General features: G+C 49.5%; 1 protein-coding gene across 2 annotated transcripts in view; it reads right to left on the reverse strand.

The window, feature by feature from the left end:
• LOC139055911 (fatty acid synthase-like) overlaps positions 1–26624 on the reverse strand; it is a 237530-nt gene that overhangs the window by 66124 nt on the left and 144782 nt on the right. For both annotated transcript variants that reach the window (XM_070533550.1, XM_070533549.1), the window contains exons 18-19: positions 10022–10231; positions 888–1217 (exon numbers count right to left, since the gene is read on the reverse strand). In XM_070533550.1, the coding sequence (XP_070389651.1) occupies positions 888–1217; positions 10022–10231 (540 nt within the window). The remainder of the gene's footprint in view (positions 1–887; positions 1218–10021; positions 10232–26624) is intronic.

The raw sequence follows: 26624 nt of genomic DNA on the forward strand, positions 1-26624 counted from the left end.
GTCTTTTCCTGTTTGTCTTCACTGTGTCTGTGTCAGTGCGCTGCTTCACCAGCAAGGTATGATGATCACTCACCAACTAGCCCAACTTTCCACTTTACTGAATAACTGTGTTCGTACCTTCGTGAAAAAGTCTGTGTTGCCTCTTTCTAGTGTGCTACACAGCTTCGCTGGTCATCCGCCCTTACAGAGTAGAATGGCTCATGAGTTGTATGCAAATAAGAAGCCTCCCGATACCTCCTTCCCGCCTCGTACAGATCGGCCGCCAAACGTCAAGTAGACACAGCTCCTTCTGGCTCGATCGAAATTACAGTGGCGTGTGCGTCGCCGCAATCCGAGTCGGAGCACCATAGTAACCAGTTGCATATATCATTATTATGTTCTACGCGTCGCATACCGCTGAACGATGGCTGGTCCACATGACCTGCGATGTGTCAGGAACGATGAGAGGGTTTTGAGTGTTCCGTAAGTAGATACACCGCTACTCAAGCTGCACGACGGACTGATTCGCGCTGAAATTTCGGGCTGTGGCAGAATATACCAGGCCATTTACTTTAACTAATACCACTGCTTTGGGTAACATGTTTTTGCGGTGTGTGCAGTGAATCAAAAGTGCGAGTCACCTGCTCATCTACTGCGGAAGAAACAGTGAACTCCCGCAAAGGTTGTAATAACCTGAGTCCACTGCGGAATGCAAAATTTTCTAAAGCTAAGGCGCCAACGAGCCTGCAGTTTATTCGGAGTAGACGCGTATACCTGTCGTGCCTATTTAGTTTATATTTCTAACTGTAGTGCAGAGCGGCTGTGCTATCGACTCCATTTGTTCGCTTCGACACCCGAACGATCACTGCGTCTTACCTGTCCAGCTTACACCATAGTTACGCACTTACCGACGGTAGTGAAGACGGTGCACCCCATCGCCAATGCAATAGAGATAGCTGCTTGCCCAACACCACCACTTCCAGAGTGAACGAGCAGCGATTCTCCTGGACGCATATTTCCGCGCACAAGCAGAGCGAGGTAGGCCGTCATGTAGACTACAGGGACAGTTGAGGCCTCCTCGAGGGTCCAGGCTTCAGGTACCTCCAAAAGAAATTCTATAAATGCTGACACAACTGTGGACATGCCCTGGGTTTCCACAAAGCACATAACTCGACGACCTTGGGGGTCACGTCCTGAGAACTCTAGACCCAGAAGACACTCGTAGTCGGCTTGGTTACCTGTGGATAAAGAGTACAAAACAATGCTGAGTTGTTCAATTATAGACAGTAAACAGTAAACGCACGTGGGGAACGATCGCACGTCTTCGCATTACACGTGCGATGCGTGAAGCGAAGATGTGGGATCATTCCCCACCTGCGATAAGTTCTTTTTCATGCACATTCATTGCCATTATTTTATTATTTATTTAATTCAATCAATAAGTACAAGTTATTTCCCTGTGTTGCTCTTGGTGTCATTGTTTGTTAGTTCGTTATGATATCAATAATAAAAATTGGGCCCCACGGTTAAGCCCCTTTCTTCTCGTTCATTACAGAACGAGGTTCTTGAATCCGGCAACATTGATGCCTTCAGGTAGCATGTACGGGTTTATTGACCAGTTGCCTTCACCCAAAAAGATGACGTACTCGTGACGCCTGCGACAGAAAAGATGTTCCACGTCCGCCGCCAAGGTTCGTGAGTGGTGGCGCTTTGTTTGTTTTGACTTTGTTTTCACAGTGTTAGTTTAAAGAGTACGAAGAACGCTTCACGATTTTTATCCTCAAAGTCCTGCGTTGCCTTTGCCCTTACAGCTAATTAAACGTGCAGACTAAATTTACTGACAAGCCAGAGCCAGCACAGCGGCGCAGGCACCTTCCTTGTTTGCTCGCTTGTTGGCTTCAGACAAACACCGCGGATTTCATGAGCCGGCCAGTCACGCTTGCACGTAAAGGCTCGGCACTTGTTACACCCTTGTAAAACAAAAAGGCGAAAGCGTGCTGAACATTTCATTGCACATGGAGTTATACTATCGCGGTTAGACGTCTTTGTAAGACATATTGGTTATACGTTAAGCTATACAACCGAGGTTAGACTACTTGCTAGACGTAACGAGCCGCAATGGGAAGTACAAGTTCGCACTAAGCCGACCTCCTCAGTACGGCGCAGCGGCAGGCGCTTCTTCCGCAGTGGCGTATTTCCGCGGCCGTCCTCGCTAGCCACAAGAGCATGTACGCTCCCCCACCGTTCGCCGCCGACAACCTCCGCCGCCGCTTTCACTGTGACCTCATGGACAGAGCGCGCGAACCCGCTTTTCTTCGCAACAACAGCTGGTGCGAAAGCAATTACTAAACTTAAAATTTGGAAGAAACCGCATACCGCTTACGTACGGGAATGCAAAAGCATTATATCGTTTTTAGACCACGTAACGTCACCAACGCGCTCAATTTGTATACTCATGCCGCGGCGCCACTTGTCCGCACACTTGTCCGCACACTTGTCCGCTATGACGGTTGCACTGTCAACGAGATGACTACGATGTGATGTGTGCAATCAGGCACGCGCTGGACACACCATTTAGTAATTTCTATAACCGTGGAGCCGCCCTGGCTTCTCGACGGAGTTTTGAGTTTGTCACAGCGCCACATACGACAGCTAGTTAACAGATTCATCTATTTTCGAGGTGTATCACACCTGTATCTGTGGACTGTTTGTCAAGTTTGACTAGGGACAGCATTACCTAATCTAGTAGTAGCATCGGAAAGTATGCGAGGAGGACTCGTTGGATACCTTAAACAGGTGTACCCCTCGTGTATTTTCCTGCAGGCCCGTTTTTCATAAATATCTATGTCATGTGGTCTTACCTGTAACTTCGTATAGAATACTTCGGTGCAGGATCATGCTCGAATGCTCATCATCGGGTTAAAAGCATGAATGTACCACGAGAGATTACAATATTTTTCGACAAATTACGTAGAAATATGTTACATGCGAGATTTATATGAAGTAAATTGAATTTCTGCACCTTCGGGGACTCACTGTTTCATTTGGCGGAAGCCAGAAATGATCGACATGGAATTCTAGATTGTCGTGAAGCATTTTTGGTGGGTGCTATCTCACAACGTACGCTAAAGAATGGCCTACCTGTGGACGCTTTCGGCGTAAGATTTTTGCCATTTAAAAATGAGGATGGTCTTTGTTTGACCTCCTTATGCTCTAGGGCCTCCGTAGCATTCCACGATCTTTGATGACATTTCAGAACGCTGACATAGACGTGAAGCCGATAAGGCTATATTTCAAGGAAAGCATCATCATCATCCTATTCATGTCCACTGCAGGACGAAGGCCTCTCCCTGCGATCTCCAATTACCACTGTCGTGCGCCAACCGACTCCAAATAGCACCAGCTAATTTCCTAATTTCGTCACTCCATCTAGTCTTCCGCCGTCCTCTACTGCGCTTACCTTCTCTTGGTACCCATTCTGTTACCTTAATGGTCCAATGGTTATCTAGTCTGCGCATTACGTGACCTGTCCAGCGCCATTTTTAGAGCGCAGCTCTTTGGCGTCCGTTCCTGGGTTTCGCGTCGTCGTCGGCGTTGTCGTCGGCCTCGTAACCAGCTCCGCCCCCCTTTCATCCCCCCAGCGCTAGCAGCGACCGACTCATACCGCTGGATGCCGCTGACGCCGCTAGAGAGTCAAGATAACGTGACTGCATAGAACACCGTCGCCGCCATGCAGAAAGAGGAGGAAAGGGTCCCCCCCCCCCCCTGTTCTTGTGTGGCGGATAGGGTGCTCTTCAGTTGCCGACGCGCCGGTTATTTCACGTAGGCCCCGGCACGTCGACGAATACGTGACCACCTTCCCACGGCTAGACCTGGTTCTTAGCGCTGCGGAAGCGAGGGTATCATATTGTTTGTGTCGGCATCGGCGGCGTTGTCCCTGAAACCAACTCCGCAGCTGGGGTTGACTCACTATCGGCGTCAGCGGCATCAGTCAGTCGCTGCTATCTCTTCCCTCCTCCCTTTATCGTGTTGTCCGCTTGCTGCGCGCGCTTCTGCCCCCATCGTTTGCCGCTGGGTGTACACGCCGCCCCCCTCCCCCCTCTTCCTGCGAGTCTCCGGTTGTCAAAGCACCGGCTCGAACTTAATTCCTTTCTTCGCTCCTCCTCCAATGCAACCCCTGTGCGGTGGCAATCAGAGAGCCAGATCGGTGGCGGCGGATCTGTATATGTGCACCGCCCGAGCCGAAATTGCCGCTGCCGTTCGCCCTGTGCGGTGGCAATCAGAGAGCCAGATCGGTGGCGGCGGATCTGTATATGTGCACCACCCGAGCCGAAATTGCCGCTGCCGTTCGCCACTGCGAAATTATCTGCCAGTTCTTTCTGAGCCATGAGCGAGACGACCGATGGAAGTCCTCCGTCTGCTGCTGCTGCTGCTGCTGCTAAACGAGCTGCCAGAGCAGAGGCCCAGCGCCGTCGCCGTCAGAATCCAGAGGTGCGTGCCGCCGAAGCAGAAGTTTACCGTCGCCGCCGTCGAGATGATCCAGGAGTACGCGTCGCCGAAGCAGAGGCTAAGCGCCGCCGCCGAGAAGACCCTGCCGTTCGCGCCGCCGAAGCGGAGGCTCATCGCCGCCGTCGAGAGCAACCAGCAGTAAGCGAGGCTGAAGCAGAAGCTCATCGCCGCCGCCGAGAAGACCCTGCAGTTCGTGCCGCCGAAGCGGAGGCTCATCGCCGCCGTCGAGAGCAACCAGCAGTAAGCGAGGATGAAGCAGAAGCTCATCGCCGCCGCCGAGAAGACCCTGCCGTTCGCACCGCCGAAGCGGAGGCTCATCGCCGCCGTCGAGAGCAACCAGCAGTAAGCGAGGCTGAAGCAGAAGCTCATCGCCGTCGCAGAGAAGACTCTACCGTTCGCGCGGCCGAGGCCGAGGCCAAACGCAAACAAAGGCTCGCATTTGCTGCGCTCAAATTTCGCATTAGGAAGTAACGTAATCGTCGGTAATTTTTTTTTCTCTTAATGCCTATTCGAATATCGCTATGCCAGTTTGCTCTCTGATCCAAACTGCTCTTTTTCTGTCTCTTAAAGTTGTGCCTAGCATTCTTCGTTCCGTCGCTCTTTGCGTGGTCCTTAAGTTGTTCTCAAGCTTCTTTGTCAGCACAAGCAGAAAATAACAAAGTTTTGTAGAACCAGCCTAGAGGAGATGGCCTTATCGTGCGATGTCGTTAATATTCGTGCATATTTAAGAATGTTTCCATCTGAGGGAATCACTCAGGCTTTCCAGCTTGAGATTTACACTCAGCTATAGATGCTTTGCTTTGATTTAGGCTGACAAAGCATCTATAGCTGAGCATCAATTTCAAACCTCAGAGCCTGAGTAAATTCCTAAGCTCGAAACATTATTAAACATGCACGAATATTAACGGCATCGCACGATAAGGCCATCTCCTCGAGACTGGTTCCAGATTTTTTTGTTATTTTCTCTTTGTGCCGTTCAATGTGGCAATAAAGAAGAACAAAATCAACTGTGGCTTCAGGGAAGTGCGCTCGTCTTCCACCCCAGAAGCCCGGGTTCCATTACCACGTAAGCCGAAATGCACCACATTTTCTTTTCAAAACCACTAATTTACTTTGTTTGCCGGAACCCCCGTGAAACATATGACCTCAATCCGTGCATTTTTTACGTGTTTTTGCTCTTTGCGGCGCCGGCAATTTTTTATCACGGCGCAGTTTCACGAATGACTCAGCCATCATGGTTACCTTAAGGCTTTCGCCTGAATACAGGAGCTCAGTGGGTGCACTGACGCTTGCGACGTGTGCAGGAAAAATTTTGTTCTATCAAACTGAGTATCGGAAGAGGTCATAACCGGGTACAAAAATGGTTTTTTCTTTTACTCACTGGCACAGGTTAGGTATATTAACATCAAGTTCATTTAATAAAGACATAACAACGCTTCCCACATTTGAAAAGAAAGTTGACTTTCGAGGTTCAACCAGAGGCAGGACCCACTAAAGGCACACAATGAATATTTCCTTAGCTTTCAATTTCTCCATTTCCAAGTTTACGCGGTATTTGTTTCTCGAATATGTTTGCGGGAGGAAAAACAGTTTTCTAAAAATTTTACTGATTTGTTTAAACATGAAACACTATAGACAATCATGCTACAATATTATTGTTGCTAACTTTGAACACAAAGAAGAATAACCACGAAGGGGTGCATGTCAGCGCCACTGTTGACAAAATTTCAGGCAAAGACCACCGATATGAACCTTTAGGATACTACCATTCAAATCTACTATCGTGAGAAATACGCGCAGGAACATGCGAACGCGTGGCAAGTAGCCTCGACACCGAGTTAGTGCGACACGAGAATGGCGTTGCCAGAAACAGAGGGAAAAGAAGGGCGCTGTTCCGCTAACTTTTTGCACTCCCGCTTCCCTAGCGTTCCTACGAAATGGCAGCTGATTGCGTTTCACCGACCGCTGGCGATGATAAGGCGATTACAGCACGCAAAGCATGGCAGCGTGTTGCTTATAGTTCTGCGCAAGATACCTACCCCTCTCTTTCTCTTTATGAAACGCTTTCAACGTCTGGCAGTGATATTGGCTTGACACTGTAGCGCCTGTACTGGCGCTCACGCGCAGGAAAAAGCTTTACCTATTTTGCTGTATCCGGGTTCTCGTCAACGGAGAGACGTTGCACGGAGCAGTCGGTTGAAAAGATTTTATTGGGCGCTTGCGACAAGGTAACAAACCTTCAATGCACATAAAAATGTATGCCATTTTTTCAGCATCACTGTAAAGTAATCTACACTCTAAAAAGTGAAAAAGGGTGTAAATGCATCTATACCTCACACCCTTATGGTGTTATCTATACAACGGAAACCCTAAAGGTGTGAGTTATCGACACATTTACACCCTTTTCACTTTTTAGGCTGTAAATTATTTTACAGTGATTAGCTTTCCTTGCGCGTTTTGTGGGCTAAAAACGGGTCATGGCTCTGCCGGCTTGAATGACGGCCTCCATTGGTTCTGGAGAGACCTGTCGAGAGCCTCGAAGAAGGCTATGTCCCGTTTCACATTTCATTCGCGGTCGCCCAGTCCAAGGAGAGCGTGGAAAAGTTAGCCTTCATACGTGGTCAAACATGCTCCATTATGTTAATGTCACGCACCACTCAAGGCGCATTACCCCTCGCTCCTCTAAAAGACGTGTCACGTATTTTGCTGTATTCACAGGAAACAAATCCTGTTGGAATAAATAGTACCCATCTGCGTGCAGACCATTCAGTGCCTACGGGATTGTCTCGTGCTCCAGTAATGTGCAATACGCAGCACTCGTAAACTTCCCGGAGATTCGTGCAAGAAATCTTTTACCGTCACGCGAAATAGCCGCCTACATGTTTACAGACGTGCGTCCGCTTGCGGCCACCGCCTTTGTGTTCTGCGGACAATAGTGTGTGTTCTAATGCGCCACTTTCTTCTGCAGCTCCCCGCGGCTCGAGAATGTAGATTCATTGGAGAAGATGACATATTTCTAATGCGCCACCCTCCAGCTGCGGTGATCCACAGCGAACTTCAGGCGAGCAGTTTTGTTGGCAGCTCTGAGAAGGAGCTTCTGAGCGGAGATCCTACTTCGGAGTGCGGCCTCCCTTAACCTTCGCCGTACCATGCTGTCACTTACATTTGACTAGTAGGGCGCTGAGAATGTCATTCTCATTTTGAAGTAGCTTCTCATTGACTGCAGCAGCAATATGTAGGTCTTGGTACATCGACGTGGCGTGGGGTCGCCTCTTGTGCGGTGCATCCTTAATGGGTTTTTCATCTCGGTATAAGTGGGCTATACTGTTGACGGTCTTCAACCGGCAGCCTCTCAAGGCAACAATGTTGCGCTGCGTGTAACCTTTCTGTGACAATTTGACATCTCCCCGCTTATACAAACGCACTTACGGCATCATTAAGCGCAAAAACACAAATGACTGCTAGGCACGGGAAAGAAATATAAACAGGCCTATTAATGCTTAGCCAACATCACCTAGATATAAGCAAATCCTCTGTGTCACGGCAGCCTGCGTTGCGGCCGATCCCTAAGGAGTTACGTAGCCTGATAGGTCACTGGATGTGGCTGCACGCGCTGATATGAACCCATATAATCACTAGCGGACGGTGACACGCAATTAGCTTCCGTTTCATAGCAACGCTAACTAGGCGAGAGCGCAAACAGTTAGCGGAACAGCGACGCCCTTAGCACTTTGTTTCTGACAGCGGCCCAGGCGAATTGCCCCACGTTGGATTCGAGGCCATTTGCCACGTGTTGGTGCCTTCCAGCTTATATTGCTCACGATAGTACAATGCTGCAAGATTAACAAGTAAGCGCCATGAAAGTGCAAGCTTCATGTTGCACTATATTTGTGTCATGCAGTGATCCACACATCTTTCTCACTAAAGTGTGTTGTAAACAAAGAACTGTTCTCAAATATCTTATATTCCGCGGTAGGGTTGATCGGCACGCCAGTCAGCGCCGTCATCAGAGTGCACCTGCGAAAGTAGCGCGGATAGGGCAATGCGCACAGTGATCGTGTCTGAGCATGCTACGATAGGCCCTTAGAGTGAAATCAGTGTATCATCGGCTCTTTATCTGCGCAGATATTGTTTGTAGCCATTGATTTTAGGCGTCGTCCACTCAGTAGCACCTGCGCAGATTCTTTTTGCGTTAGAAGTGTGGAAGTCGATAAACAGCAAGGGCTCTATAGATTTTCAAGGAACAGCCTGGCACACAATGGTTAAATGAAAGTATGGCTTGTGTGCTTGAGCCTGCCATCGCGACTCTACTAGCTAACTTCGCGATGTGCCGCTAACTCTGTTCTCGGTCGACGTTGTGGTAGGGTTACTAATGTCTTCAGAGTTGTACGTTGTGTCTTCAAGTCCACGTGGTTAACAATCACAGAGTTTACCTGCGACGATGTCATTATTATAAGCTATGTTGAATAGAGTCTGCTCTGCCATTTAATACGCGTCGCACCTTTTGCTGCCGCGAATTCTACATTTGAACACCACATATTTAATGCTGCGGTCATGTACCGAGCCTGCTAAAAAGCGACGCACGCATGGAAGTATACTCACCCGTTCTATTCCCGGCCACTGCGGCCGCCTTAAAATGGAGACGGAACATAAAAGTGTTCGTGTGTCCATGCTTCTGGTACACGTCGATAAACATCACATGGTTCAAACCCATTCGTAAGTCTCCATACTAGCGTGCTAATAGTCAACTGTTCACTATTCGGACGTGAACCTAATAATTTTACACTGAAGCTGTGAGTCTCTAGTTGGTCTGGATTTGTCGGGTCCGTCAGGAAAAAGAAAAATTGAACCGAAAAAAAAATGCATGTCTCCTTTGGAACAAGGCCTACAAACAGACAGCTCAGCATTTATTTAAATAATGAAAAGCACAAAACAAGCGTCAAAGGCGCATGACGCCATCAAGCTTCATATATTAAAGGGAGACCTCCCTAGCAACTCTGTTCATTGCAACAATGCTATGGGTAGACCCCGCAAAATTACCTCCCGTAGAGCAGATGAGCGTCGAAGCGTGCAAAGTTGTAATCTTCAACAATGGCGTCGTGCTAAGACTAACCAAAACAATAAAACGTTTACTATCCCCATGGACGGCATTTGCGCGGTTTTCTAACAGCTTCGCTGACCATCCAGTTTCGCAGGGTCGGGATGGCGAGCTAATTTTTATATTTAATCAATTTATTATTTAACTGTTATATATTAGAAACAATCCATACTGGTGGCACTAAGCTCCTAATTTTAACGTCTCGCACAGATACTGTCCTTTGTTGAGCGCCTTGGGGCAAAAAGAAATGTCATTGCAGCCATCTGTTGAACCGTCGCATTAATCACAAGGCATTATTGGCCTTCGAGCGACCACACGGAAATACACAAGAGCACTGGGGCGCAACACCGAGCATGGCGCGAATTGTGGACAACAACATTGATCGTAGGCAAATCCAGCGGCGAAGAAATGCATATGTACATTAGGCAAACATACATGGCAGCGCGTCGGGAGACAGCTTTCCAGTGGCGATCATGACGTCCCTGAAGTTGAGTGGTGCATAGTACACGGTACACAGGACCCTGTCGCTGCGATTGGACGGGCAAACGTAACGCAGCGGCGACTCGTACCACTGCAGGCTGGACACGTCGCCTCGCGTCTGCACGTTGAGGAAGGCGAGCTCGGTGGCGATCATCTGGGGGCCACCTACGCACAAGAAAGATGGTGAGGCAAGGCGTAGGAAAGGAAGTGTAATGGTTTATGTGCAGTAATATCATCATCTGCGGAACTATTGAAAATGCGTGTAGATGTAACATTTTGGCTCGCCTGCATACCGTTTCATCGCGGGCGTGTTCCGTGCGGAACCCAAGACGACAAAAGAAGAGTCATTCTACTTCAAGTGTCCCAGACGCATCGCTGGATGATCTCTGAGTTTGCTTTAATATGTAATGGTGATTGGCTGCATTTCTCGACATGATTTTCCAAGATTATGCTGCCGAATATTTTTTTTATGTAACGCTACGTGCTTTCACAATTATTTTCAAGTATGTGAAACGTGGTCATACTAAACAATTATTAGAGGTTTTATTTTAGTGTCTGATTCTTTAATGCTTCGCCTACAGAATCTCCAAAGATTTGTTTTCATTAGGTAAACTGTTTATTTGCAACTACGGTGTGAAATGGTCCACTGGTAGTGCCTAATTCACACTAAAATCTATCGAATTGACGATTTCTTCCTGACAGAACTGCTATAGATGTGCCATAGTAAATAATTTCCTTGATTGTCCCAGCGCTCTATTTTAGGCCTAAATAATTTAAGCGTGAATATGCGGTAAGAATTTTCTGAAATAACATGTCAGACAAAAAAATCTGGCTTTTGGTCCAATTTCATTCACGATTTTTGCAATGAGCTACTCCAAGTAAATATATGACGAAGGAGAGAAAGAGAGAGAGGTAATGGAAAGACAGTGAGGTCGACCAGAGATTCTCTCCGCTTTGGTACCCTGTACTTTGGAAGGGGCCAAATTATGTGATAGGTCAGAGAGAGAAAAAAGAAAAAAAAAGAAAAAAAAACACAATTAAACACACAAACACAGGTACAAAGTGATTCAGATAGATCTGCTAATTGGCCGCCTATTATAGATGATGATACCAGCACTGGAATACGTATTTTGGCAATGAGATTCCTCGTACGTAGTGAGAACGGCTTGTGGCTACACGTAGATTATGAGACTATGGCAAGAATCATATTGTTTATAGTTCAATAACAATTTGGTCCATTGTGCTCATGGAGTAAGAACTTATGTAAAGTTAGAATATGACAGCTGCCAATGAAAAAAAAAACACTCATTTGAGTTAATGTAATCGCTATGTAATCGACGTATCTTGAAGGCGCAGTCACGAAGCTGGCACCTAGGTGATGGGCATGGTATCATATATTTAATGCGTTTGGCATTGCAGAATGATAAATTATAGCACCGTATTAAATGTGTGAGGAAGCAGGACTCTTGTAAAAGTTCAGTAGGCTCTTCCGATCCCTACCCTATGCTGTGCATGACCTAATCCTTAAACGATCACACGTTTCCAGGCATCTTGTCCTGAGAGTTTATTGCGATATCTATTATATCGACACTCCAGGTGAAACTCCACCGTCGTCATCGACGTGGCTTCACCGTGAGCTTTCGTGTAAACTTCAAGTGCTATTCGCGGCCGCGCGCCGCATACTGTAGGGTGGAGTAATAGGATCTGAGGACGAGGCGAGAAGGGTGGTGGCCTGATCCGACGCTTCCTAGATAGCTGGCCTGTGCACACCGCTCTATGACGTCACGCCACTTGGACAGAAATTTCCATTGCGAATCCCTGCGCGACCAAAGTGGCGACTTGAAAACCACTGCGGCTTACTGGGCAGCATCCCCATTAGATGCTATGGCAGTCGGGCAAGGTATCATGATGACATGGATGCGGAAGCGCATACCGTCATCAGCGACAGCAAGCAGGCCATCGGCAATTTCTTCCGTGGTAGAATTTCCAAACAGGCGTACCATGTCCGCACACGACGCCCCCTAAGCGGTTTGAAAACCCTCGTGTGGACCCCCGCTCACGCGGCTGTGCCCGGCAACGCGTCGGCTCACAGTTTCGCTCGAGATCTCACGCGCCGAGCCTCGTCCGCGGAAGCGGACGGCGTGAATGAGGAGGAGAGACACGAGGAACCCTGCGAGACTTAATATGAAATAGCCCATCGGTATCGCTTGAGGCGTCGCGCGCTCCCACCACCAGCCAAGCAACTCGACAAAACGCAAGCGGTCGCGCTTTGGCGACTTTAGACAAGTACATACCCACACCCAAAATACATTAACAAAATCACAGGGGGCAGGGAAAGCGACAAATGTAGGCTCTGTTCGGAAACAGGAACACTCACACACATGATGTGGGAATGCACCTCGCTCCCGTTCTCTCATCCCCCCGTCAGCAGCGAGACTGACTGGACAGCCTGGCTTAGTTCCGGGGACGTCGACCGACAAGTTGAACTGGTGGACTGGGTGGAAAAGGCCAAGCAGGCCCAGGGCCTTACTTCAGCCCTAACCCTCCGCCACGTCCCTCTTTACCCTTCCCCCTTTCAATAAAGTTTATCACCACCACCACGTGGATTGAAGTGCACGGGGCTTGTGCTATCCAGGAGGCGTTTCTTGATCTCTCGCATGCAAGGCCGACAGGTGCACGCCGTTCTTTCTCGTGCGCAAGGGGTAAGTGATGAGATTGAGATATCTGTACGTCAGGAAGGGGGGAAGGGGAGAGGGCAGACTATCGGCATTTTTCTTGGTCAAGTGCGGAAGCGGCTGCGTATGTCACGGCTCCGTGTGGCCGCATGCGCCCTATCTTGGATGATATCGGCGGTGCGTGCAAATGTTAGGCGGCACAGCATAGCAGATGGGTTTGAGAGCACTGGGTGTTCGAGCGTCTACTTCGCGTTGAAGCGAGAAGCAGCTCAACGGGCAATGCGTTCGCCGGCGCTGCCACTCTTGATCCCGTCATGATTCTGACATCGAGAGCGTCCGCGGTCAGCAAGTGAGACGCGTTCATGTTTGCAAGTACGCACCTAACACCACGATCTTAAATTTAGTTTGTGACCAAATGTTTAGAGTGGTTTACATGGATGAAAAAGCTACTGTGCTCAATTCGTAGGGCTGTCTGGTAATTTTCTAAAACAATCAGCGCTTAGCCTTTTGTGCAACGCTGGGAGTTTTTTTAGAACGAGAAAACGTAATCTTCGTGTCTAAAGTGACTACAAGAAGCGTATGCTCGCTCCTCACAGACAATTCATCTAGCAATACTTGGGATGGACATTAGGCCTCTCTTCTTTGGAAAAAGTATCAACAAAGGAGAGCAACAATACCCGACACTGTATGTACTCGAATTCTAAATTTCACATTCTGCAGTAATATTGATCTATGTCCTGAACGCGTGCTTCCAACCATATAGAGTTGCAATTATTCGGCTATGGATTTCATTACGATGTAGTAACTTCCGAGGTAGAAAAATTGGAGGACGCTTAAGCTTCGCCTTCAAGAGTGGAACGCGACAGCGTTCCCGTCGACCCGTCAAGGGTTTTACGACAATGGGCTACGGCACAGCGACTACGCGCCCCGCATTGGACGCGGTGAGCGTCGAGCAATGCAGCGTTCCGCGTGGCAACGAAATCTGCGCCTGAGCAAGCGACGCACGAAACAGCTCGTTTCTAAGGCAACACCGCATTCACTAGAGACATAGAGTTTCTAAAAATACTAATATGAAACTCTATGACTAGAGACATAGAGAAAGAAAAAAAAGTTAAGAGCGGCCACTCCCATACACCCCCAGCGGCCCAATCGAACCTAGCGCGCCTGGCGGTTGATGAGAGCAACTGGCCTGCACTTCCTGTTTCGGTTTCGCTGGCGCGAAATTTGGATTACCCATCGTAACCGACGTTGGGCTGTCGCGGAAGCTTGTCATTTCAGACCACTTTTCGTCACCCAAATGGCAACGCTTTTATTTGTCGCTTTGATTTAGCGATTCACTCTTTTGTCTAGTTCAATATTTGGTGTGAATTGAGGTAGTGACGCAATTTTTATTTCGATTAAGTTGTAACAGATGGAGATAGAGGTAATCATAATTCACTACGGCTTTATCCATCGCGCTTGTCTTCTGTGTTTTGGTACAAGCGCTCATATGTATCAAAGAGACAGAGTTTCCGCAATGTTTTTATTCCAAGTCAAGATAGGCTTCTGGGTTCTGCCGTTGTCAAAGCACCACGACACACAGCAGCAGCTGCCGTAGCTTGGACCGCCGGGCGGCATGGCATCAGCGCGGTCTGAAAATATCAATAAGTGCACGCTTCATTAATTACCAAAAACAGATGTACACGTCATAACTGTACCAGGAAACCGCTTTGAATGAATAGCGAACCGATGCACAATATAAAACCACCGACACATCCTGACCTCTGACCCATATAACTCGGACTTACAAGGATAAATGTTAATACCCCGTACAGGGGTGTTCAAAAGTTCCCAGGCCGCCATCCTATTTAATCCCATGGAGGGCATCGCGGCCTGGGAAGTTTTCGACACCGCTGTACGTACTCAGTATAAGGAGTACATTGGTAGGCAAAATAGCAGTTCACATAAGCGTGATGAAGACACATTCGAAACGTCCAAATACGAGGCCTTTGTTCAAATGCGCGCCTCGCCACGCCTACGCGACAATACGTTGTGCAATGTCTTCGCCACGAAAAACTGATAAGGAACCGAAAATTACTAGAATGCGCAGTACTTCCCAACACGGCCGCCGCAATAAGTACATGCAGTAGTCATTGGTGGCTTTTCCCCACCGTTACTTTTCTGTATAAACAATACGCACGGACGCATTCACCAGCGTCCGTCCGTGTGGAGCCGTAGATACACACCTCGCAAAGTACCAAACGCAATAAGCTATGCTCGCTGTTTATGTCACATGCCATTGTTTGCAAGCAATATCGTTTAAATATTCAGGAGCCCTTACTCTATGAGGGAAACGAGCAAGCAAAACTTGGCTACAGCGTGCCTAACATCCTGCTTTCTTTATTTAGGTAGCGCCCGTCCCCGGAACACCGTTTTCGGTCCGAATCAGCGTGGCGTCTTTTATGTTCTTTCCGAGCCAAAGCCAGCCAAAGCTGCAATGAAAGTTACTTCGTTTTTTGTCGGCTGCTTCCATTGCCGGCTTCTGGTTTCGTTTTAGAAACCTCGGTGCCTTTTCTTTTCCTCGAGCTTTACTTTTTTATGTAATCGTTTTTATACATGCTAGCCGGGCCCTAACTTCCGGTTCGGATGCGAGCGCACGTCTTTCCTGGCGCTCCGTTTCTTTTCGACAGTTACGCGCGCTGTTCGCGTCTCACCATCTTCTGTTGCACATGCTCTTCATCGGTGTCACTTCGGCCACACGTCGAGACAAGCCTCGGAAAGGTGCGTTGCTTTCTGGCCGTTTTACGGCCGCTTTTACGCGCCAGCGGGCGGCCTTGCTAAGCCTAATGCATGGCCACGACTGCGTTGATGACCGAGCCCGGGTCATCGAAGCTACCTCCATCTAACGACCATGAACAACGCCAGGGACAATCAGCTTTGATGCCGCTTACCCAAGACTGGGGCCAAGAAGCGGCTACGCCACGTCCCGAAGGCGTTCCGGAAGCGTCTACCACAGAACGCTCTGCTGGGATGCATGAAGAACGCTGTGGGCATGCTACCGCTGACCAACAACATAGAAGCGAACGCCAAAAACGAAAGAACAATAGGGAACCGAACGAACGCAGCCGCAGCCGCCACCATCGTGATAGAGACCGCTCTGCAAGTCTGTCAACGACGGCCAGTGCGGTATCGAAACGAACGCGGCACGACTCTCTCACGTCATCGACCTACGAAGACGCGTCCGCCCCTTCCAGTGACGAAGACGACATGCAAACACAAGCACCACCGACATCCTCAAGCCTACAGTCTGATGGGACAACGCCACGTCAAGCAGAGACTGCATTGCACGCGTCTCAAGAACTGTTTTCTTACGCAAACTCAACTGAAAAGCTAGAGACAATTCGAGACGCCGGAGCCCTCTCCCAGGACGCGTTTGAAGATTACGGTGACGAAGGTGTGTGGAAAGTGCAACGCCGTAAGCACAACCAAACGCGGCCCGAGAAGGAAACACCGCCAGAAACTTTTGTGCTAGTCGTGAAACCACGGATAAACGTGGCGCTCACGACTGTACCAGGCAAGGACCTCCACCGCAACTTCGTGATGGCCGCACCCGCTGCCGCCAACACCAAGCCTTTGATGTACACGTTGCAACCAGCATCTAACACCATAAGATTGCTCGTTCATGACAAGAGGCAAGCAGACGGGCTTCTCAAGCTTTCACACCTAGACGTGAACCACGGACAGATACCAGTACAAGTGTATCAGGCACCCGGCCGAGACATGTGCCGAGGTGTTATATACAACGTTGACTGCAATGAAACAAAGGCTGAACTCCGGGCAGCCTTGACCTGTGAGCACCGACGTATCCTTGACGCGCGCCCAATGGGAAAGCGTGGGGCATGTCTACTGACTTTTGAAGGACGCCACCCCCCTAACAGGGTCGTGTATTACGGCCGCATCACCCGAGTTTCAATTTACGAACCTAAAAGCATCGTGTGTAATCGTTGCCATCGCTTTGGTCACAAAAAGGATGTCTGCCCGCACGAAGCGGTATGTCCTACATGCGGCAAGACACACGAAGGTAGTACTACTGGCAATGAATGCAAACAGACGAAGCCCAGATGCCGCAACTGTGAAGAAGAAGGTCACACGGCGACTGACCCCAAGTGTCCAGCTAAACTGAAGTCCGACGCACAAATTGCTAAGAAACTCCGCTCAAGGCCCCGCTCTCGTCGTAGAAGGCACGGCGCACACCGATCGAGAAGCCGCACTAGAACTGTCCAGTGCCATGACGTCAAATTGACGCAGCAGCTACTTGAAAGTGAAAACATCTCAACGCAGCCACGTACCATAAAGGAAGCAGTGAACGAGATTGTTTCAAAGAACTGTGCACAACCAACAACGGGAGGAAACGGCTGCAACCTCGCCTACGCAGCAGCGCTCAAGCGAACTCAACCAAGTGGAGACAAACCGGCACACTCTTTACGCTATCCCACACCTATGCTGCCTTCACCATCGCAGCTGGTTGATACACCGAAAGACAGTGTAGAAGCTGAGATTGCAGAACTTGCACGACAGAACGTCGAACTGCGGCGGCAACTAGAAGAGAACGAAAAAAGGCATGCAGCACTGCTCGCACGTGTTCGTGCCAAGCGACAGCAGCAGCCATGCAATCCGCAGGAGCTCACTAAAACGCAAGAAACAACCTCTACTACCACACAGCAGACAGACCTGGCTCTGCTGGTACAACAACTTTTGCACCCTCTCCTCCAAGCGCAGGAGAAGCACTTCCAACGACAATATGGCTTGCTCCAACAGCTCTTCGCCTCGCGTCAATAGCCACCCGGCTCCGCGTACAGCCCTCGACAGTCCCACTCCACACGTTTTACAGTGGAACTGCCGAGGGCTCGGCACTTGTGCGACAGAACTGAACCTCTTGTTTGACTGTGTCGGACGCCCCCTTGCGCTGTTACTTCAAGAAACTAATGGCACAGATCGGACACTACGACAGTTCAATGGTTATTACCAACCGTCAATAGAGCATAGAAACAGGAAACGACACCGAAACCCGCAGCACAATGGTATCGCCAGTGCAGCCGAAGAATTTGTAATACGGGGACAAGCGGCTGTCTTTGTCCGCACAGACATTCCGCAAACGCAGATTGACACTTCTCAGTACTCGACTGCCGTACAGGAGGTGGTGGCTGTCCGTTGCAAGATTGCAAAGCGAAATGCAGTGCTGGTATCGGTATACATGCGCCCTGAAGTTAGCTCCCGTACACGTGGTTCATTCACGTGGATTCACGCTTTGCGGAGACGTTACCCAAACGATGACTTCCTGATAGGCGGCGATTTCAACGCCAAGCATCCGCAGTGGGGCTATGACTATCACACGCCCCGCGGAATGGCACTCGCAGATGCCACGGAGTCAGCTGACTTAGTGCTCGCAAATGACACCGACTACCCCACCCGCGCCGCCCTGCATAGTGGACAACGTAACACGACCCCAGACCTGACGTTATCCACACCAGCCTACGTGAAAGACTGGCGATGCGATCCGGACGCCTGGGGCAGCGACCACTATCCACTGTGGATTACTTTGAACGTGGGACGAAAGCGTGTGGCCGGGCGCACTGTGCGCACGATCAGATGGGATGCCTACAGAAGAGCATTTGCGGAGCAACCCAAGACTTCATCCGTACGGGAGCGGGCGTCACGCGCCCTGCGCAAGGCCACTACTGAGACTGAGGTGAGAGCTGATGCTCCGGCGCCGGACATACATATGCTAAACCTTTGGGATGCGCGCAAGCGAGCACAGTTGACGTACGAAGCCAATGGCCGACGACATCGCGACCGTGTGCGACTTCGACGTCGCACTGCCATCGCTAGAAGATACGCCAAGCGCCTGTATCGGGAACGTTGGAGCCAGCACTGCTCATCATTCAACGAAAGAACTGGCCTCCACAAGGTGTGGCACACGTTCAAGGCTATGACAGGTCAACGTAAAACACGCAGCGCTATTTCCAACGTCTTGCTCAAAACTAGCCAGTCAATCAGCCAACTCCAAGATGATGCCGCGAACACGTTTTTTCCCCAACCATCGACGCCCCCGAACGTTGACATTTACCGGAAAACGCCGCCAGTGACCGATGAGGGCATCCAGGCCCCATTCTCTCTCTTCGAGCTCGAACAGGCACTTTCTTCCATCAACACGCACAGCGCGCCAGGCTATGACGGCGTGACGTGGGCGGCTCTGAGGAATCTGGAAGAATACGCAAAAAAGCAACTTCTCGAGGAGATTAACGAAGTGTGGATCAACGGTGAAATCCCAGCAGGATGGAAGCATTCGATAGTTACACCCATACCGAAACCAAACAAACAGCCAGATGTACTGTCGAACATGCGCCCTGTATCCCTCACGCTTACTACGTGTAAGCTGGCGGAGCGAATGGCCTTGACACGCATATCTCACTTTCTAGAAACAGAGGGTCACTTTCATCCAGCACAGACAGGGTTTAGACCAAACCTTGGCACTCATGACAGCCTCCTACTTGTGAGGGAGGGTGCACTGCGTCGAAAGACAGTCGGTCGCGCAAAGCGACACCGGAGCGTCCTGCTGGCGGTGGACCTCCGTAAAGCTTTTGACACTGTGACGCATGAGGCAATCATCGAGGCAGCAGAGAGGCACGGAATCACGGGCCGCCCCCTCAACTTTGTGCGTTCCTTCCTTCAAGATCGCACTTTTTCCATACGGGTAGACGGAGACGCCGGGAAGGTTTACCCAAACATAGTGGGAGTCCCACAAGGCTCCATACTATCACCCCTCCTCTTTAATTTGACTATGATAGGCCTGGCTGAGCGACTGGAGGCTATTTCCGAACTGGGCTTCACAATTTACGCAGATGACATCACGTTATGGACTGCATCACGACCAATTGATGAGCAGCAGGAGACCCTACAGGCGGCACTTGACGTTATTGACCACTACCTGCCACAAACTGGCATGCGGCCATCTCCAGAGAAGACAACCTATGTGGTGATCCGAGGTTCAACGCAGGACGAAGCAGCCCTCACGCTCACTCTCGCAGGCAAAACGCTGCAGCGAGCAGAAAAATCAGTGCGCGTTCTCGGTATACCTATTGACCGCAAAGGCACAGCGGATGCGTGGCTCGCAGACCTTCGTCGGACGTGGCATAACACTCTGCACCTCATAAAACGAATCTGTTTCCGCATGGGCGGTGCTGGTACCGACGTATGCCGAAAGCTTGTTAGTGCTTTGCTGACATCCCGAGCGTTATATGGAGCGCGCTGTTATGACCTGCTTGCTCGGCATTGGACACAGCTAGAGGTACTCCACAGATCAGCTCTCCGTGTTATCACTGGGCTCCCAAAACACACACGTGTCGAGGAGCTACATCGCTATGCGAAGTTGCCTACCCTCCGTGCAACCATCGAAGCATCGAAGGCAGGACACGAGGAACGCCTGAAGCACACCAGACAAGGCAGGACTCTACTGGCCTACATGGGAAAGGATATATCAACTTTGCCACAACTGCCATCCGACATCTCACCGTGGGATGACATTGCTGTCGTCGACACTACACCAACGCCCCGAAACATGGGTGCCCAACATGTGCACCGCCGAGCAGCATTTGCTGCGCGTCATGTGCAGACAGTCGCAGACGCACCGCCAAGTCATGAACAAGTGTACACTGACGCAGCTTTCGACCCACGCACCAGCGAAGGAGCAGTCGCCTACCACGTAGTGGGTTCTTGTGAGACACATTCTACCTTTACAACTGCTGATGCTGACGACCCAACGGACCTTGAACTCCGCGCAATAGTCTGGGCATTAGATAGAGTTTCAAGCACCACGCAAGCAAAACACATCGATATATACACCGACTCTCAGTATGCGCTGCACGCCTGCAAGTCGCGCCACACATCATCATCGGTAGTACTCCTCGTCAAGCAGGCCTTCAGGCGTGCGGAGGCCCACGGGGTCACTGCAACACTTCATTGGATCCCTGGTCACCAGGGCATCGAGGGAAATGAGAGAGCCCACGAGGCGGCGCGCGCCCTTCTTTCCAACCGCGTCGTCTCCCGGGATCCTTCAGAAGCCCTCACAACCAGCACAAGCAACACGACAAATGGAGCCCCGTATGACCCAGACAGAGCTCTGAGAGCGGCAGCCAGCCGACGCAAGAGGGAACTCCGTGCGAGTGTGCCCTCAGACCCAGACCCCCTTCCAGCAGGTCTTCCCAGGTCGGGGCAGGTGCTGCTGCATAGGCTCCGTTCCGGCTTCGTCCTCACACCGGATGTGCTGCAGCGGTGGCGACAGTACCGGCCACGCCGGGAAAGACGCCCTCCATCTCCGTCTCCCAACTCCCTTCCATCGCAGGAACCCGGCCATCCCACAGCCTCCGCGGACCAAGAAGCGCTCCAGACGCCACACAGGTGCCCTGACTGCAACATGGCTACACGGCCATCCGCAGCCCATCTGTTTTGGGAGTGCCAGCGACACGCTCAACAGCGGGACCACCACCTGAGGGCGGTGCGAGTGTCGTCCTACGAGGAGTGGATTAGACCAGCAACTGGCTCGATGGATTCCGATAGGGCCATTCTGGACTCACTCTTGGCTTTCGCCAAGGACGCGAAGCTCCTAGGACGGCTCTGAGTACGTCTCCCCCCTCCCCTTCCTATTCCCCATTATAGGCCTTCGCGCCATCCCTTAATAAATACATTTTGTCATCATCATCATGTTCTTTCCAGCGTTCGTCAGCCTCTAGAACGGGCCAACGAAAAGACCGTCAACCGTGACGCGATCATTTAAACGCGGTTTAGGAATTCAATTTTCTCGAAACCGGAATTTTGCTGAAATGTGCAATTCATGATATTGACCTTAAGCGCTGTCCAGCAGATCATTTTTAATCCGCCAACACGAACTATTTCAATGGAACGCCGATGCCGCGGTTATCGCAAACAGCGCTGGGCAAGAACGGTTTACCCTCGCAAACCGAGACGCAGCGTCTCGATGGCGTCTGACAAGCTGCGAGTCGCAGTGCAGTGCACAGCCGTGAACCGGTGCAAGTTAATGGCAGCTTCGGGTCGTTGGATTATTTTCACGGAACGCAACCAACAAAGATTATGCCGTTCTCGGTGGGGATAGCAACGAAGTACAGCTATTACAGCCCTCTTGCTACGCATTTCTTGAGGGGGCATGCTTTTCGCATTGTTCGCGTCTAGCCGCCTCATATAGAGCCGCAAACTGATTTTTTTAGCGAACCTCGTCACGGTCTCAAGTCAATTACTCCAAGCTTCGCTTAAAAACGTGACTCACCTTTCTCACACACAACACCGCCGCAGCCGACGTTCACGAGACGTTCCCGCTGGCACGCCGCTGGGGTCGTTGATTTCTTCTCGATGGACGAATGGTGATTGGTGTTGATGGCAGTACGAATGAAGAACAAACAGCACGGAAGGTGTCTTCGATAAATTCTGTTTTTATGTATCAGAAACACGCCAAATTTGGGTGTATAATTATTATTTTGTAAAGCGATTGAGCAGAATTCATTACAACATTTTCTTTTTTTGCGCCTGCGTGCCCTGGCGTTTGATGAGAGCGTTAGTTCGTTACGTAGCCGTGACGTAGTTCCTGAGGCCAGATTTCTCTGAGTGTCCGCTCTTAGTCTTTTTCTTTCTCTATGCTAGAGACGCTTTTGCACCGCTTTGAAGCATCGAACTCGTGGCTGACGTGCTATTTGTATCTATGCGCCGAATGTTGAAACGGATCGTCGATCTTTCTTTGAGCGTCTTGAAGCGTACGAAAACTGTTCCAAGGTCGTAATACTGCTGGGAGATTTTAACTGTGTTTGCTATACCGAAGACCGAGCAAAATGTTCACGCGTTCGTGATAAGAGTGCCGAATTTCTAAATGCAGTCGTGCATGATTATGACCTGGAAGATGTGGGTAGTGTTTTTTCCAGCGGTACTCGCCCGCGATTTACCCACTTTCAGCGTGATAGCCACGCTCGATTAGATAGATTATACGTGTCAGCCGAATTAGTGCCCTTATGTTGTGAATATGATGTGCAAGCTGTAGCATACAGCGATCACTGTTTGGTAACTGCCACGTTCGGGAAAAGACAAAGCAAACACACCTTTAATTGGGATCTTTGGAAAATGAATGCGCAGTTGTTACATGACGATGTTTTTGTCGATGCTGTAGTGAAGGAACTAGAAAACCTGACTTCAGCCAAGCCAGTAACCTTTGCCATTCAATGGGAAGAATTGAAACTGAGAGTCAAAATGTTGGCCATTCAAAGAAGCAGTGTCATTAGACACAGCAGAAACAAGCAGAAACAAATCTTCGCCAGCAACTGCAATTTTTTATCAGCATGGAAAGTCTCGAGCCTGGTGTGTATGTTGACGAATTAAAGAAAGTGAAAACTGAACTAGAAAGGATAGATACAGAAAAATATAAAGCAGCACTTGTGAGATCAAGGTCTGAGAAGTTGTGGGCGGGAGAAATTCCAACGAAACGATCCTTATCAGAGAAAAGGTACGCATGTCGGAAGGAAATCCGCCAGCTAGCTAAAGGCAATCACGTTACGCGCGACAAAAATGACATCAAACAAGGGATCGCCAATCACTTTAAAGCAATATCAGGTCACCCGCGGGACCTTAAAGATAGCTACGAAAAAGAATTTCTCTCATTGATACCAAAGCTCGATGAAGAAGTTAGGACACGTCTGGAACAACCAATAAGCCTGAGTGAGATAGAGTGCGCAATAGATGAGTTGTCCATCGGTAAAGCACCTGGGCCCGATGGCTTGGGAGCCACTTTCTATAAAACCTTCAAGTCTGCAGTGGCCCGCGTTCTTTCACGAAGTTATAAGTGAAGCGTTTGAGCGAAAAAGATTGCCCTTGTCTTTCACAACCTCATATATCGTGCTAATTCCGAAAAGTGATGATGAGGAAAAACTTTTGTTGCCAGGGTCATATCGCCCGATAACTCTAGCCAACGTCGACTATAAAATATTCGCGAAAGCTTTGGCCAAACGACTTCAAAGTGTAATTAAAACATTGGTAGGGCCGCACCAGACTTGTGGCATTAAAGGCCGCAGTATCACAACAAATGTACACGTGGCTCGAAGTGTGCTTGAGTGTTGCGATGCGATTGGCGACCACGTCGCGATGATGCAGATCGATTTGGCAAAGGCATTCGACCTCGTCTCGCACAATGCTTTGTTCTGCATACTGGAACATGCGAATGTTGGCAACGTCATAACGGAAGGCGTCACGATGGCGTACAGAGAATGCTCAACGCGCATTATTGTTAATGGGGAGCTCACCGATAGCTTTCGCGTGCGTTCGTCTGTGCGGCAAGGATGCCCGCTGTCGCCCCTTCTATTTGCTGCTTATCTCAAACTACTCTGGCGATCAGAAATAACGAGCGCATAGCAGGCTATCGGCTGCAGGCAGCACGCGTAAAAATCTTGGCATATGCCGACGATATCGCGATTTTCTGCACAAAAACAGCCAGCATTAAGGAGGCCACGACTGTCGTTGAAAAGTTCTGCGATTCAACTGGAGCCCAGATAAACTGGGATAAGAGTTACGACTTCTGGCGTGGTAGTTGGAAAGCCACGCCGGAGGCCCTTTATCGATTGAAGTGGTCGTCGTTACCAACGCAGTACTTGGGTGTGCCTCTCGGAAGTTACCGTGAACCTGAATCGTACTGGCCCGATCAAGCTTCGAAAGCAAAGGAAAAGGCTGACGGGTGGAGAGGAAAGCAATTGTCAATGTTTTCTAGAGCCACTGTCTGCAATCTCTTTTTAGTATCTAAGATATGGTACGTTATGAATGTGTTGTGTGCTGCGAGGGTAAGCGTACGAAAAATTCACCGAGTTTTCGCTACATTTATTTGGGCGTCTACCTGGGAGAGGATGAGTCGAACAAACTTGTTCCTCCCTATCAAGAAAGGTGGGCTCGGTCTAGCTCATTTGTTTCTGCGACAAGTCGTGTCACTTTTGTGTTTTTACGGGATCAAAACGATCCGTTTCTCCGAACAGTGATACAGGTACGGCTGTGTAGACAAATTCCAGGATTCATTGTTTCGACTGTTCACAACATGCCAGGAGCTGTGACTGGTTACCTGCGTGAAGTGGTATGGTCATATAGGATGTTGAATGTACGTTTTTCACAGCTATACCTGTCAACCGTTACAAAGAAAAAACTATACAGAGATCTCGTGGACACGATGTTCCCTGCACCTTTGTACCGTCTTCCACACCGTGGAGGCCCACGACAAAATGTCCTAAAGAGAGTGAAAAAAAATGCCAATACGGCCGTCAGCTAAATCTTTCTTCTTCAAATTACACACAAACACACTTCCAGTTAAGACCTGGCTACATGAAAAGGGTATATTCATCCCCTGGACCACCAACTGCTTATTATGCAAAAAACCGGAAACAATAGAACATGCATTCCTAGACTGCTGGGACGCCATCTTTCACTGCGATGTTCTGCAGAGAACATTGAAAAAACACTTACCCTTAGACCCATATGGAATACGCTTCTTACCGATTGATAACACCGAGGATGTCCCGTATGACCTTATTATGGTCCTGACCCTCCACGCAATGTGGAAAACTAGACTGAAATTCCAAAACGGAGACATTGTTGCTTGACCGACTCGGGAAAATTTCATTGAGAGTGTTGTGTGTGTGAGAGATGGTTTCAAAGCGCTGCCTGATCCACCGCAATGGATCTCTGTATTTGATGAATTAGCGATGTTGAAAAGATTTTAGTACCGTGTTGACCAAAGTGTGGCTCACACGTTCTATCCTTTGTAAACCATGATTTAGAACGTCGAAGTCGGCAATAAAAAAAAAGAAACTCGTGGCTGAGTGGTAGTGTCTCCGTCTCACACTCCGGAGACCCTGGTTCGATTCCCACCCAGTCCATCTTGCAAGTTGTTTTTTATTCATGAAATGCCTGCTGGGATTTATCGCTCACGGCCAACGCCGCTGACGCCGACACCAACACCGACGCCGACGACACCGGCATTTCTGCGACACGAGCTCCTTAACGCTATCGCATTGAAATGTTATTAAATATCTGAAGGTGCCGTCAAGCCCTGTCGCAAATCTGGCTTACGCAAAGTTTTTGACAAACACTACTGTTTACTCATCTTTACTACTTTCAAAACAATTGCAGTAATATTTTTACACCCGACAGCTCCCTGCAGACTGGAAAATTGGGAGGGTGGCTCCTCTTGACAGGTCCGGCAACAGAACCTCAGCTCATAAGTACCGCCCCATTTCCCTTACTAGCATTTCATGCAATGTATTCGAACATATCATCACGACGACGAATCACGACGACGAATATCACGACGACGAATCGACAAGCATAGCCGCTGACTTCGGCCGATGTACCGTGCCGATCAAGGAACACTGGTGCAGTGAACGCCTTATTGTCAGCCTACAAATACCGGGATCTGGCAGTCACCCAGAGGGGCGTGGAACCGGCATGGCAGAAGCGGTGCCGCTCACGTTTTTCTTGCTGCTTTTGCAGGTTAGTAATCCGAACTTGGATTGCTTTCGCACGCATTTTGTTTTGCCGGTTCCACCCCAAATGTTATTTGCTTGCCTGAAAACTCACTCGCAAGTGAAAGATTATTCGCGTCATCGCTTTCGATTATTGCGTCGTATTTCCTTTTATCTGTTGCTGCTACTTTTAAGTGGCGACGTTGAGCTTAACCCTGGCCCGACCACTGCCGAAACTCTGCAGAGGCTCCTCGATGGTCAAGATAGCATTAAGGCGAAGTTATATGCAATAGAACTAACCCAAGTTGAATGTAAACGTGCTATGAATGATCTCAGCGCCCGTGTAGCGTC

This window comes from Dermacentor albipictus, chromosome 2 (genome assembly GCF_038994185.2).
Source record: "Dermacentor albipictus isolate Rhodes 1998 colony chromosome 2, USDA_Dalb.pri_finalv2, whole genome shotgun sequence".
In the NCBI taxonomy this organism is placed as follows: domain Eukaryota; kingdom Metazoa; phylum Arthropoda; class Arachnida; order Ixodida; family Ixodidae; genus Dermacentor; species Dermacentor albipictus.